Here is a 14,354-nt window from a genome sequence, read left to right on the forward strand (position 1 = left end):
CCCTGGCCGGTTTGGCTCAGCGGTTAGAGTGACGGCCTGCGGTCCAGAGAGACCCAGGTTCGGTTCCCGCTAAGGGCATGTACCTCGGTTGCAGTTTGTCCCTGGCCCTGGTTGGGTCATGAGGGTGGCAACCACTCGAAGTGTCCCTTTCACATCCATGTTTCTCTCTCTCTCTCTCTCTCTCTCTCTCTCTCTCTCTCTCCCTCCCTCCCTCCATCCCTCCCACTCTATCTGAACAAAAAATGTCCTTGGATAAAGATAAAAAAATTATATTAGAAATTATGCTTATGCTCATATAAACACGCTCTGATGATGCACAAAAAAAATGTTTTAAAAAATTTCCAATGCCATGGCTTGTCCATACTGGCACAGAAGGAAAGGGAGCTGCAGGCCCAGAGATGGGTGGGGACTTGACTTCTCACCGCAGGCTGGGTAACATTTTGAGTTTTTTGTTGTTAATCCTCACCCAAAGATATTTTTTGATTGAGTGGGAGTGGGAGGGGGAGAGGACCAAGGGAGAGGGAGAGGGAGAGGGAGCGAGCACAGTGTGAGACATATCCATTGGTTGCCTCCCGAAGGACTCTGACCAGGCGGGGCTGGGGATAGAATCTGCAACCCAGGTACATGCCCTTGACTGGAAAGCACATAAAATTTTGTACTGTTTAAATCATGCAAAAATATGCCCTGGCCAATTTGGCTCTGTGGACCAGAGAGTCCCAGGTTTGGTTCCTGCTAGGCACCGAAAAAAAAGAAAGAAAAGGAAAATCATGCAAAAATGTGACAGTATTGGTACCTTGGATTAAGGTGAGGCGGGTCAAAGGGGTAGCCGAACCGTTATCAGAAAAACAGCATGGGCCCTGGCCGGTTTGGCTCAGCGGTTAGAGCGTCGGCCTGCGGTCCGGAGAGACCCGGATTCGGTTCCCGCTAAGGGCACGTACCTCGGTTGCAGTTTGTCCCCGGCCCTGGTTGGCTCGTGTGGGTGGCAACCACTCGATGTGTTGCTTTCACGTCGATGTTTCTCTCTCTCTCCCTCTCCCTCTATCTGAACAAAATATCGAAAAATGTCCTCGGGTGAGGATAAAAAAAAAAAAAAAAAAAAAAAGAAAAAGAAAAACAGCATGGGAACAGCAAAATGAATCCCTAAAGGGCAGCCCAGGAAGGAGTGTCCATAAGTGGACCCACCAAATACCTGTGGACCCACACAACCAGGTCCAGCATGGGCAAAATAGTGCATACCCAAAAAGCAGGCTTTCTGTCCACTTAGTTCCTTTTTGTCTTCGCCATGATCACTACTCTGAAGAATCCCGTCCCACCCACACCCCTGGTAGGTTGTTTCTGGAAGTTCCCATTACTGTGTACACATTCAGGTTTTGTGCACTTTTGGTTATTAAGTTCACAAGAACCTGCTACATAATGGAGACTGAGGACGGGGCTACATAATGGAGACTGAGGACGGGGGTTGGCAGCCCTGGGAATGGTGACCCCGTCTGAGGTCAGGTTCAATTCTGCATTAAAAGTCTTCTTGGTGGCTGAGGTAGTTCAGTAAACATCTCTTGAGGTCCTTTTTGGCTCTGGTGTCTGAGGTCACTTCCCAACTCAGATGGCTCAATGTGGCTGCTCTTCTAAGAGACCCGTGTCTTAGATTTGGGTGAAAAGCCCTCTACTCTAGTTCTGTGCTAATAGTTGCTACTAACCACATTTGGCTGGAGAAATACAATTTTTAATTTCATTAAACTTAATTTCCATTTAGACAGAATATTCCCTTCACTGCAAGGTTCTCTAGGACAGTGCTGCTCCCAGACTATTTTCAATAAATTGTTTTAGTGGGAAAGGAAAGTCACTCCCAGGTTGACTTTAATATAGTATTTTTACTGACTTTTTGTAGCAAAATAGCAATACATTGTTTCCAGCCTGTGTAATTACTTACCTTATAGTAAATCCAGTCCCTTAGAAAAAAGATACAAAGTAAAAGCAGCTACAGTGGCTTGCAAATAAAAGGGAGGGGAGGAAATGGTCTTCTCCAGGGCAGGTGGCCAGCACCGGCCTGGAATCCTAGTCAGGCTGGGCAGGGCCTGCCTGACAACCCAGCCTGTTCCAGCAAGAAAGGAGTGGAGGATGATTAAGAGGGCAGACCACGCACTGCTCCCTGGGCACCAAAAGATCGGAAGGGGAAATGCTTAACTTTGGCCTCAACCCTCACAAAAAACAAGCTCTACACCCACTGGGGCCTCTGGATGCAAAGTCTGGGTGGGTTGACAATCCTCACCCTACATGGAACCCAGGAAGGGCGAGTTCTCTCTCTTTCACAGAGGATTCCTGCCTCTCACCCAACCCCTCCCTTCTGCCCTGGCTGGAGGGATACCCAGCCCCCTCCCCAGCCAACAGAGCCCTCAAACAGAGTCGCAGGACTGCTCCCCTGAGGTTTAGCATCAGTCTTTAATGCTGTCACGCTGCACATTGACAAGTCACACGCTTTGGTCTTGTGTTGGCAGTGGAAACTTACAATGAGTCTAAAAGTCTGAGTACCAGACTGGCCTACAGGGAACACTCATTCCAACACCCCCATTCCTTCTGAATTCCATCATGGGTCTATACAGAGAGAGCAGCAGCTGTCGTGGACTGGTTTCATTTGAGTGTACACCAATCTTACACAGAATTATAAAAACATATTTACAGACGTTCCACAGTGCTCCTATAATCAGGAGCAAAGACCCTTTTATCAAAAGGGATTATATCTAGGGCTGTGCAAAATTCAAAAGGATCAGATCCCTTTGAAAGAGTCCAGAGTCCATTAAACAAAAAATGACCCAGGCCATTGGAAAGCCCCGGTGTACCAAAGATTGCCTTACAGGAAAGAACCCTTAAGTGAGCACACTTGGCCTTGAAGCCAGAGGCTGAAAGGGCTCCTGAATGTCGAGGGAAAGGTGGCTGTGCAATTTACTCTTGGTCCTGCTGGAATGAGAGGTATTGCTTGAAGGTGCAGGCCAGGCAATTCTGCAAAAAGAGCCTAGGTTCTCAACTTGAGATGGCAAAAGATATGGGATTCCTCAGAGGAAGAGCAAGACATGGGAGACAAATACAGAATAAACATAAACTGGTCACACAACAGAAACTGAAGATCATACAGGGAAGGTGTGTTAACCAGGACAGCAAATTGACATCACCTAATGGTCGCAAGCAAAGGGATGACAGTTGGCTCAAGTCCAGCTGCAGGGCTGCCTCTTGGCTCTGGGCAGGGCCTGGAGGAGGAGGGGTGGGCCCATCCCAGGAGGGCTGCAGGGCCCAGTGGGGCAAACTGGAATGCCTTCTCCTGCTGTCACCACCACCTGCCACCCTATCGCTCGAAAAACCACTGAAGTCTAATGCACGACTTTGAAAGATTGTAATATATTCTCTGGAAAACATTCAGCAGTATGAAAGCCCTCCCTGGGCCCTCCCGCCCTCACGGGTCCACAGCTGGTGGAACGGTCCAGAAATCCTCGAGCTCTGGAAAGGTCCCTGGTCAGTCCTTGGGGAACACAGGTGGCTATTTCGGAAGAACCTGCTCAAGTACGGTTCTTGATGTCTGGGGAATCCTTTCGGGGAAGATCACTTCAAACTCAATAATGAGGTCCCCGCGTTTCTCAGGTGTTTTGGGGAGAGGGAGGCCTTCTCCAGGAACTTTTCGTCGCATGCCAGGCCTGATGACATCTTTGAACACGATGGGTATGGTCCTGCCGTCCAGAGTGGGGACATTCACAGTACAGCCACACAGAGCCTTGGAAAGCAAAGTGACAGCATTAGATGAAGGGTATATCTTAGGAAATTCCACTCATGCCCAGAGGCTGTTTAGGGTAGGATAAGAGCCATCACGCCTCTGCAGCTAAGACACTGCCCCAGGTCTACCCAGGTCACCAGCACAGACGCTCCAGAAAAATGGGAGTCCTGATAAGCCTGCTGCACCACCCAAGTCTAGCAGGCACCAGTGCTCAGAAATATCCATCAAACAAATAGCAAACTGCTTCAAAAAGCAGTCATCTCTCTCCACAGTCACCACTCTGCCTAGTGCCTTACCTCCCGAAGGGTGATCCTGGCTGGGTAAATGACATCAGAGCCATCTCTCTTAAAGATATTGTGTGGCTTGTCCTTTAAAACAAAGACGATGTCAGCTGGAATGTTGTTAGAGGTCTGGTCTCCCTCCTTGGGGAAGGTGATTTTGGTCCCTTCTTTCCACCCCCGTTTCACTTCAATGGTCAAGATTTTGTCTTCGTTGCGAATGCTCTTCCCATCGGGGTTCAGTCGTTTATGGGAGATCTTCATCTTCTTGGTACAGCCGCTATAGATCTCTTCAAGGGAGACCTTAAGATCATGGGTGACAGGGGGGTCTTGCTTCTTTCGGTTGGGCTCTTGGGCAGGGCGGGAGCGGACAAAGTTCATGTTGGTGAAGCCACCCATGCCCATGGGGAAGCCAGAGAACGGGTCATCAATGTCCATTCCTTCCTCCCCATTCCGCTGTCCAAAAAAGGTGTCAAAGGGATTTCGGCCACCGAAGAACTCAGCGAACATGGCATGGGGATCTCCATGGAATGTGTAGCTAAAGGAGGTACCATTAGCACCACCGCTGCTGGCACCACTGGGGCCACCACCCTTTAGGCCTGAAAGGCAGAATTGAAAGAAGTGAGATAGCTGGCCAGGAGTTTTCCTTAAGAGAAAAAAGCTTGGGAGGCACCAGGAGAGAAATTTTATTTAATCTGTCAGAGAAAAACCTGAACTTTTACTTCCCACCATAGTAGCAGAGACAGATTGCCCCCATCAAGGTGCTTCAGTGTGTCATGACAGAGGCAAGGGGGCTCAAGCTCTGAAAAAATCCTCTCTATGGGCCACCCAGATCCTGTCACTTCTTCAATGACCCACCCTCCTGCAATGATACAAGGACTTAGAATAATTTACTAACATAGCAGACAGGAAAAAAAAACAAAAAAAAAAACAACTGATACAGGGACAGCTTTCAGGATTCTTAAGTACTTTAGGGCTGGGAACACGTGTGGGGAGAGTAAAAAATGTTGGTAAAAGAATACACAAAGATTTTCAAGTTCTCACACCCTGGCACTAACTGCCGCAATCTCTATATTAAAAGTCACTTAATTTCTCAACACCAAGTCCATGGGCAACTGGGCAAACAAGAAAGCTGCTTTCTCTTCCCTGAGCAGGGCTACCGAGGGAGGATGGGCCAAGGTGGGCCCCTCGGCTCGCTGCACCTCGACGGCCGCAGTGGGTGCTGGCTGCCCTCTATGCCTGGCTCTGGGCTGGATAAGCACTTTACTGGGATTAGCTCACTCCGTGCTCCCAGGAGCCCGAGAGGAAGGTGGGCAAGAACTGGCGCTCCCCTTTGCAGGCTTCCTGCACGCAGGTGGTGCCTGGCACCCAGCCAGAGGCCCTGCCCTGCACCCCTGGAACGCACGGCTTCAAACCTCTCCCGGGTGAGCCGGTGCCGGTGGGCCCGCAGCGTCACCAGCCGAAGAAACCTCTGTCTCCTTCTCCGTCTGGACCCACACCCAGGACCGCGCGTTGAGGCGCCCAGGGAGGGGCAGCCCCAAACAAGCTAGAAGCTTCTGGGAGAGCGGCGCGGCCAGGGTTCCTCCTCCCATCTGGCGGCCACCAATGCGAGGGCGTAGGCCCGCGCGGCCAGAGGGCGGGGCTGCTCGCCGCGCCGGGCGTCCCCCCGCAGCCCCCGTCCCCGGATGCCGCAGCCAAGCTGCTGTGCCTCGGTTTCCCCGCCTGTCAAACGGCGGGAGCGCGGCCGCGCGCGCGCACACACCTTCCTCTCCGTAGCGGTCGAAGATCTCGCGCTTGCGCGGGTCGCTGAGCACGTCGTAGGCCTCGGCGATCTCCTTGAACTTCTCCTCGGCGCCGGGCTCCTTGTTTTTGTCCGGGTGGTAGCGCAGCGCCTGGCGGCGGTAGGCCCGTTTGATCTCCTCGTCCGACGCGCCACGGGCCAGGCCCAGCGTCTGGTAATAGTCTTTCCCCATGGCCCCCGCTTGCGGCCTCCCGCCCAGCTGTGACGTCCCCCCGGCTCCGCCGCCCCGTCCCGGACTCTATATACCCGTCCGGCGGAAGCTTCCAGATCCCGCCAGCCCCCTCCAGAACCTTCCGTCCCGCCCCCCACGCCGCGATGACCAATCTCCGCTGCCCAGCCCGCGACGCGCGACGTCTGGGGCGGAGCCGCGCCGCCAACGGCCGCCCGCACGTGGCCACACCTCTTCCCCATTCTCCCTGGGCAACGCCTCCCCAGGGCGCGCGCGCGGGGCGAGGGAGGCTGCGCCCGTCCTCCAGGGGTAGTCGATCGAGACCTGGTTTCACTACCCCGGATGACCCGGCCGCCGTGCGTCTTGCCCCTTGCCTGGGTAATAAACTACGTTAAGCTGCTGCGGAGAGGGGCGGGACCTTCCCGAGCCCCGGCCTATCCTGGATTAGGTAAACCTGCTCGCCCTCCACTCCCTGGGTCGGTTCCTGACAGGTGACCCTGGGCTAGTTGCTTACCCTCTTCCTGCACCAGATTCCCCTTTCTGGGAATAAAAATACTCATCCGCTCTCCTCTGGCAGTGAAGAGAGTGCAGTTGGGAGCCCCAGGACTGCCCCTGTCCTCACCAGACAAGTCCCTGTAGAGGGAGGTGAGGACCTGGGACCAAAGCTCACCTCTCTGAGAGGTCTTTCCAGGCCCGCCGCTCCTAAGGCCTTTCACTTGACCATTTCCTCAAGAACACGTGCCACTGAAATCTGAAATTATCTTGTTCCTTGGTTTTTATGATAAATGCCCCCTGCGTCTTAGCCTGTGATCCCCACCAGGGCTGGGACTGGGTCCTGTCAGGGCTGGGTCTCCAGTACCTTGAACAGCGTCTGGTACTCAGACGCAGTGGATGCTTCATAAATATTTCTGGCTTTTAAAAATGCAGCTCCTCCTTTTTCTCTCTCCACTACCTTTATGATTTGAGGGAACATGAGTGTGTCCTACACCTTTCAGGGCCTCTGTTTCCTATTTTGTGAGTGACACGATCCCTTTTGGCCCTGGGAGTATGGTGGGGTGCCTTTGGTCAAAGACAGGGCTGATGGGAAAAGGAGGTTCAGAAAGGTGTATTGCTTGGCAAGGGCATAGGGAAGAGAGGGTAGGCAGTGGTGGCTACCCAAGGGGCCAGTTCCTGGAAGTACTGCTTGGGAGGTAAGGGAGATGTAACATTGGCTCTGGAGCCAGACAGCTGGATTTCATTTCCGGTTCCAGAACTTCCTGGCTGCAAAACCTTGGGCTGGTTACTGAGCCATTCTAGGCCTCAGCTTCCTAATCTGTACAGTGGGGGTGGTGGCTGTTTCTGCCTCATAGAGCTCTGAAGTTTACATGAGTCAACATTTGCAAATAAAGCCTGGGATAGGCCTGGCACAGAGGAAGTGCTCTCAGGGGGGTGACAAACCCTCTTGTTGAGTGAGGGGCTGGTGAACCACCAGCATCCTGGCAGCACCACAACAGAAAGTTCAATGACTTTCACCCTTATTCAGCCTGGGACCCCTGAGAAAAATGACTCTGGCCTTCCCTGTGGTCCAGTAGAAGGATTCTGGCCCTCCATGGCCACTCACTGACCCCAGGGTAATGGTGTCAGTAAGGACTCTGCACTAGGACACACACTGGCCAACCTGGGAGGATGGGTATGGATTGAGTGTTCACTGGCACAGCATAGCAGGGGTCATGAATCAATCATGGGAGAAAGAGAGTTTGATTTTTAAAAAGCTACGTAAATAGACAGCAGAAGAGTCATCATCATGGGGGGAAAGCCAGAGTTTCTGGACTTCCTCACACTTACGAGCTAGTATGTATTTATTTTTTATTTTTTTAAAACTTGACATCACATGGGTTCTACTACAATTTATTTATTTTTTGGTACGTGCCCCTAGTGGGAACCAAACCCGGGACTCACTGGTCTGCAGGCTGCCGCTCCAACCGCTGAGCCAAACCGGCCAGGGCTATTTTATAGGATAAATTTATTTATTTATTTATTTATTTATTTATTTATTTTATTTTTTTTTTTTTTATCCTCACCTGAGGACATTTTCCATTTTTTGTTCAGGTAGAGTGGGAGGGAGAGAGAGGAACGGAGAGAGAGAGAGAAACATCGATGTGAAAGGGACACATCGAGTGGCTGCCACCCGCACGATCCAACCAGGGCCGGGGACAAACTGCAACCGAGGTACATGCCCTTAGCGGGAACCGAAACCGGGTCCCTCTGGACCGCAGGCTGATGCTCTAACCGCTGAGCCAAACTGGCCAGGGCTATAGGATAAATTTAATTTGGAGTTACAAATGTGACAGCCTCTAAAGGTCTTCACATGGTTCTGGGTATCTTCTTGTTTGGGAGAAACTTTCGGGCCTCTCCTTTCCTTGAATAAGCCTGGCTCATATTCAGGAAGTTTTCGTTGTTTAATCACCTCTCTCCTCCCCAAACCCCCAACATCACTGGACACTTTAACCTGGACACTCACTGGGAAGGAACTTCAGAATGTTACTGAAAAAGTGGCCTCTGCTTTTAGAAACCTCAGCTGATCTTCAGCTCTCAAGCCAGAGAATATATGATGGTTAGTTTTATGCATCAACATGACTGGCTATAGTGCCCAGTTGTTCAATTAAACACTAATCAAAGTGTTGCTGTGAAGGTATTTTGTAGATGTGGTTAAGTTAACATCTCCAGTCTGACTGGTGTGGCTCAGTTGGTTGAGCATTGTCCCATGCACCAGGAGGTCACCGGTTCGATTCCCAGTCAGGGCATATGCCTAGGTTGTAGGCTCCATCCCCTGTGGGGGGTGTGCAGGAGGCAGCCGATTGATGTTTCTATCTCTCCCTCCCCATCCCCTCCTTTTTCTGAAATCAGTAAAAGCATATTTAAAAAAAAGTTAACATCTCCAATCAGTTGACTTTAAGTACTGGAGATGACTCTGGATAATGAGGGTGGGCCTCATCCAATCAGTTGCAAGTCTTTCAAACAAACACTGAAAGGCCTTAAAAACAAATACTGATGCACCCCTATGTGCACTGCAGCCTTATTTACAATAGCCAAACTATGGAAGCAACCCAAGTGCCCATCAATAGATCGGTGGATAAAAAGCTGTACTACAGCCCTGGCTGGTTTGATTCAGCAGTTGGAGTGTTGGCTTGCGGACCAGAGAGTCCTGAGTTTGGTTCCCGCTAGGGGCACATACCAAAAAAAAAAAAAAAAATGCTCTCCTACATATATACAATGGGATATTACTCAGCCATAAAAAAGAATGAAACCTTACCATTTGGGACAGCATGGATGGACCTAGAGGGTATTGTGCTAAGTGAAATAAGTCAGAGAAAGACAGATACCATATGATTTCACTTATATGTGGAATCTAAAAAACAATTTAAAAAGAAAAAACAGAAACGGACTGATAGATACAGAGAACAGACTGATGGTTTCCAGAGGGGAGGGGGGATTGGAGTACTGGTTGGAAAGGTGGAGGGATTGAGAAGTACAGATTGGTAGTTACAGAATAGTCATGCAGGTGCAAAATACAGCATGGGAAATATAGGCAATAATATTATAATAAGTTTGTATAGTGCCAGGTGGGTACTGGAAATATCACGGGGAACACTTTGTAAAGTATATGATTGTCTAACCACTATGCTGTACACAAACTAATACAAAATAAGATTAATGTCAATTGTAATTGGAAATAAAATTTAAAAAGACAAAAATCAACTATAAAAGAGATACTGAAGTTTCCCTGAAGAGAAAGTATTAGCTCCTGGCCAAGAGTTTCCAGCCAGCTGGTCTACCTTACAGATTTAAGATTTGCCTTGCCAGCCCCCACAATCGTGTAAGCCAATGCCTTGAAATAAATCTCTTAACACACACACACTCACAAACACATATAGCCTACTGGTTCTGTTTCTTTGGTAGAACCCTGACTGATACAGGACCTAGCAGGTGAGTCCAGAGTTATTCAACCTTAGTTGAAGTCCTGGACCCATTATTTACTTATTTATTGCCTGTGCAATATTACACAACTTGCTTGATCTCTCAGAGTGTTAGGTGTGTTCTGCATAAAATGAGGATAAGAGTAACTCTTACCACCAAGGGTTGCTATGTGGAGGAAATTAAGAGGGGGCAGGAAATGAACATTATAATAACAGTTAACATGGACACAGCTCTACTATGTGGCAAGCTGTTTTCAAGTGCTTAGTGTGTATTAATGCATTTAATCCTTGCAGTAATCCTAAGAGGTTGGCCTAGTGTTACCTTCATTTTACAGGTGGGGAGATTGAGGCTCTGAGAGGTCATGTGACTTGCCTGAGGTCACCCAGGAGTAAGATGCTGAGGTGTAGAGTGTTTAGCACACTGAGTGCTTCTGATAAGCACTCGGCTTGTGTAAAATGTGATTCAGATGGTGATAAAGCCTTAATTAAAAAAAATGCATCACCACTCTTTTCAATTCTTCTCTTCATCAAAAGTCCTTCAAAAATACAACTGCCAGCCCTGGCCGGTTTGGCTCAGCGGTTAGAGCATCGGCCTGCGGTCCAGAGAGACCCAGGTTCGGTTCCCGCTAAGGGCACGTACCTCGGTTGCAGTTTGTCCCCGGCCCTGGTTGGGTCGTGTGGGAGGCAGCCACTCGAAGTGTCCCTTTCATGTCGATGTTTCTCTCTCTCTCTTCCTCTCTCTCCCACTCTATCTGAACAAAAAATGCAAAAATGTCCTCAAGTGAGCATTTAAAAAAAAAAAAATCAAAAATACAACTGCCATATGAGCCAGCAGTCCCACCCCTGGTAGAATTCCTGTGTGAAATAGAAACCCGTGTTCACATAAAACCCATGAACCTATGGTATCAAGGTTTTATTCATAATTACTGACAGCCATTAAAACCAAAATGTCCTTCAGTTTGTGAATTGATAAACAAACGGATCCAGCAACACAATGGAATACTATCAGCCGTAAAAAAAGGAACAAGCTACTGATACAGGAAATAATGCAGACGAACCTCAAATACATTGTTAGTGAAAGAAGGCAGACTCAAAAGGTTACTTACTGTGTAATGCCATTTTATAGGACCTTCTGGAAAAGGCAAAAGTAGTGGGGCAGAAAGTGGTTGCTGGTGGATAGGATCTGCCTACAGGGAGGTGCAGGAGAAATTTTTGGGATGATGAAAATGTTCTATATCTTGACTGTGGTGGTGGTATACCACTGTCTGTATTCAGAACTATACATGGAAAAAGGTGAATTTTACTGAAAATATATTATACCTCAATAAAAAAAACAACAACAACATCCTATGGGCTTAACAATAAAAATAAAAAATGCAAAACAGGGCAGGGCTTGGGAAACCTCTCTCTGGGGCTCCTGACACAGCGGAAAGTTGCTAACCAGCCCTGGCTTGTCTGCTCTCCCATTCACCTTCCTTCACATTCTCTGACCCAGCTTTATCACGCACCCCCAATCCAGCCAAGCCAGGTTCTGGAAAATCAAGATCCTACCTAACTCACATGTGGGAAATGCAAAAGGAGCTTGTGAGCCGGATACAAATGAACACACCAGATCTTCAATGTTCAAATGACTGTGGGTTCTCCCAAATCCGAGACTCCAGGAGGCCCCACTTATCTTTCAGCGCTGCCAAATGCAAGTTCTTTCTGGAATTTCTCCTTTGGAAACTGCTCTCAGGGGCTTGTTACAGTCAGCAAACACCAAATGTGTCTACTTGTCACTGTTATGAATTAGCTACTGTGCTGGGGATGCCGAGGACACAAGAATGATTTAGCAGTCCCTAATGACAGGCACACCCAGAGCCACATTAAAGTGTCATGAATGGCTGTACAAAGTGGCCAGTCTTCATTCCAAGGGTGGATTTGATTTTTACTGACAGCCTGGTTACTGGAAGCCAGATGAAACCAACAAGGAGTCCTTACTCCTGCAATACTTATCAGAAATAAAGAGAAATTCTCCCCTGGAGGCTTGCTCCTGCCTTTCCATGAGCTTCTTGTAAGTGAGCAGGGTGGAAATTATTTGTATGCCCTATATGACACACTGCATAGTAGGTTCACAAAATGATTTGGTTCCTGTTGTGTGTGTGCTGGGCTCAGGAAAGCAGTCTTGAAAGGGGAACTCCAGAATCTTCCAAGTACCTAGGAATGTGTGCGGAATTTCTCCAAGAATGTCATCTATTTGGCCATGACACCACAAGTCTTACCTGGCTGGAGCCCACTGGAAGAGGTGCCTAATCAGACCACATTGGAGATGCTGGAAATCGCCAGAACTGGCAAAGTAGCAAACCATGGCTAGATTTTAGGGATTTTTCCCTGCCCCCTCAGCACCTTACAATTAGACATCTCAAGTAATTAAACTTGATCGGATTTTAACTTGTGGTCTCAGAGTGAGTACTCCCTCTGTCCCCCTCAATGAGGGCAGCAAGTGAGGCCTATTGGGACACAAAGGGTTTCAAAATACTGTGAGCACCACAACTACCAATAGAAAAAGACTGATGCTTTTGAAAGTGTGATTATAAAACACCTTTATGTTTTCACTTTTTTTGTCCAGATAGCCCCAGTGAAAAAGTGAAGTTCTGAAGACTGTAGCCTTTGCTGTTACCTGGAATTCCCCCCAAAAGCTGTAGCTTCAGAAATGTCTAGAACCAAACCCAGATGATTAAGGGCTCAGCAATGAGTCACCCTTGCCCCACCCTACTCCTCTATGACTCAGAGACCTACCTTTGAGGACTTCTCACCGTGTACCTGATATCAGATCTCTGGGTTCTGACATTACAACAGTTGATGGTGGCTCATGGGCAGGCCTGGAACTGGGAGAAAGAGGACAAGGTGAGGGAATGTGCCAGGTGCTGCTCACTCCTTAGTCTGTCCTGAAAATCTTGAGTGTGTGTATGAATCTGTGTGTGTGTGTGCGTGTGTGTGTGTGCTTGTGTGTGTTAGCATCGAACCTCCCTAACTCGTTCATGACGAAAGATGATGTAACCCCAGACTAGCACTGCCCAGCAGAGCTAGTGTGAGAGGCACACCTGCCAGCCACAGATGCAAGCTGTGTTTGCGATTTTCAATGTTCCAGCAGGAAAATTAAAAAAGAAAAAGAGCCTGGCTGGTGTGGCTCAGAGGATTGAGCATCAGTCCCATGGGCTGAGAGGTCCTGGTTAGATTCCTGGTCAGGTTACATGCCTGGGTTGTGGGCTTGATCCTCAGTGCAAGGCGTGCTTCTCTCTCACATCGATGTTCCTTTTTCTCCCTTCCTCCTCTCTAAAACATTAATTAAAAAAACATATTAATGTCCTGAACCCTGAACGGTTTGGCTCAGCGATTAGAGCGTTGGCCCACAGACCAATGAGTTGCGGGTTCAATTCCAGTCAAGGGCATGTACCTCGGTTGTGGTTCATTCCCGGCCTTGGTTGTTTGTGCCAGAGGCAACCAGTCGATGTGCCTCTATCACATTGATGTTTCTCTCTGTCTCTCTCTTTGTCCCTAGCATTCTATCTGATGATAAAAAGAAAAAACAAACAAATAAACAAAAACATATTTTAAAAAAAAGTAGCCTGCTTGACCGGTGTGGCTCATTGGTTGAGCATTGACCCATGCACCAAGTGGTCGGTGGTTTGATTCCTGGTCAGGGCACATGCCCAGGTTGTGGGCCAGATCCCCAGTGAATGGCATGCAGGAGGCAGCCAATCGATGTTCTCTCTCATCAGTGTTTCTCTCTCCCTTTCTTCTTCTCTCTCTAAAATCAATAAAGAAAAAGGAAAAGAAAAGGGGACTCTAGTGCACTGCTGGTGGGAATGCAGACTGGTGCAGCCACTATGGAAAACAGTACAGTGTTTCCTCAAAAAATTAAAAATTGGCCCTGGCCAGTTTGGCTCAGCGGTTAGAGCGTTGGCCTGCGATCCAGAGAGACCCGGGTTGGGTTCCTGCTAAGGGCACGTACCTCGGTTGTGGTTTGTCCCCGGCTCTGGTTGGGTCGTGTGGGTGGCAACCACTTGATGTGTTCCTTTCACATCGACGTTTCTCTCTCTCTCCCTCCCTCCCACTCTATCTGAACAAAATATAGAAAAGTGTCCTCGGGTGAGGAATAAATAAATAAATAAATAAAATAAATAAAAATTGATCTGCCACTTGACCCAGTGATCCCACTTCTAGGAATATATCCTAAGAAGCCTCAAACACCAATCAGAAAGAATATGTGTACCCCTATGTTCATAGCAGCCCTATTTACAATCGCTAAGATCTGAAAACAGCCCAAATGTCCATCAATAGATGAGTGGATAAAAAAGCTGTGGTACCTATATACATTGGAATAGTATACAGCTGTAAGAAAGAAAGATCT

The 14,354-nt window shown here is 48.5% G+C and overlaps 1 protein-coding gene across 1 annotated transcript; it reads right to left on the minus strand.

Moving 5' to 3' along the window:
• Positions 1-2,417: 2,417 nt before the first annotated feature.
• Positions 2,418-6,070, minus strand: DNAJB1 (DnaJ heat shock protein family (Hsp40) member B1). Its single transcript, XM_036241638.1, has 3 exons — positions 5,798-6,070; positions 4,054-4,634; positions 2,418-3,757 (listed from the first exon to the last, which is right to left on the minus strand). Exons 1-3 carry the CDS (start codon positions 6,006-6,008, stop codon positions 3,527-3,529), a joined length of 1,023 nt encoding a protein of 340 aa, XP_036097531.1. The 5' UTR covers positions 6,009-6,070; the 3' UTR covers positions 2,418-3,526.
• Positions 6,071-14,354: the final 8,284 nt, after the last annotated feature.

The sequence above is a fragment of the Molossus molossus genome, unplaced genomic scaffold (genome assembly GCF_014108415.1).
Source record: "Molossus molossus isolate mMolMol1 unplaced genomic scaffold, mMolMol1.p scaffold_m16_p_4, whole genome shotgun sequence".
NCBI lineage: Eukaryota > Metazoa > Chordata > Mammalia > Chiroptera > Molossidae > Molossus > Molossus molossus.

What these genes read in the sequence shown, in the direction of transcription:
- DNAJB1 (XM_036241638.1), bottom strand. Translation starts at nt 6,008, where the DNA reads ATGGGGAAAGACTATTACCAGACGCTGGGCCTGGCCCGTGGCGCGTCG. An exon ending in CGACCGCTACGGAGAGGAAG is followed by an intron (nt 4,635 to 5,797) that starts GTGTGTGCGCGC and finishes TCTGCCTTTCAG; the next exon opens with GCCTAAAGGGTGGTGGCCCC. An exon ending in CCAGGATCACCCTTCGGGAG is followed by an intron (nt 3,758 to 4,053) that starts GTAAGGCACTAG and finishes TTGCTTTCCAAG; the next exon opens with GCTCTGTGTGGCTGTACTGT.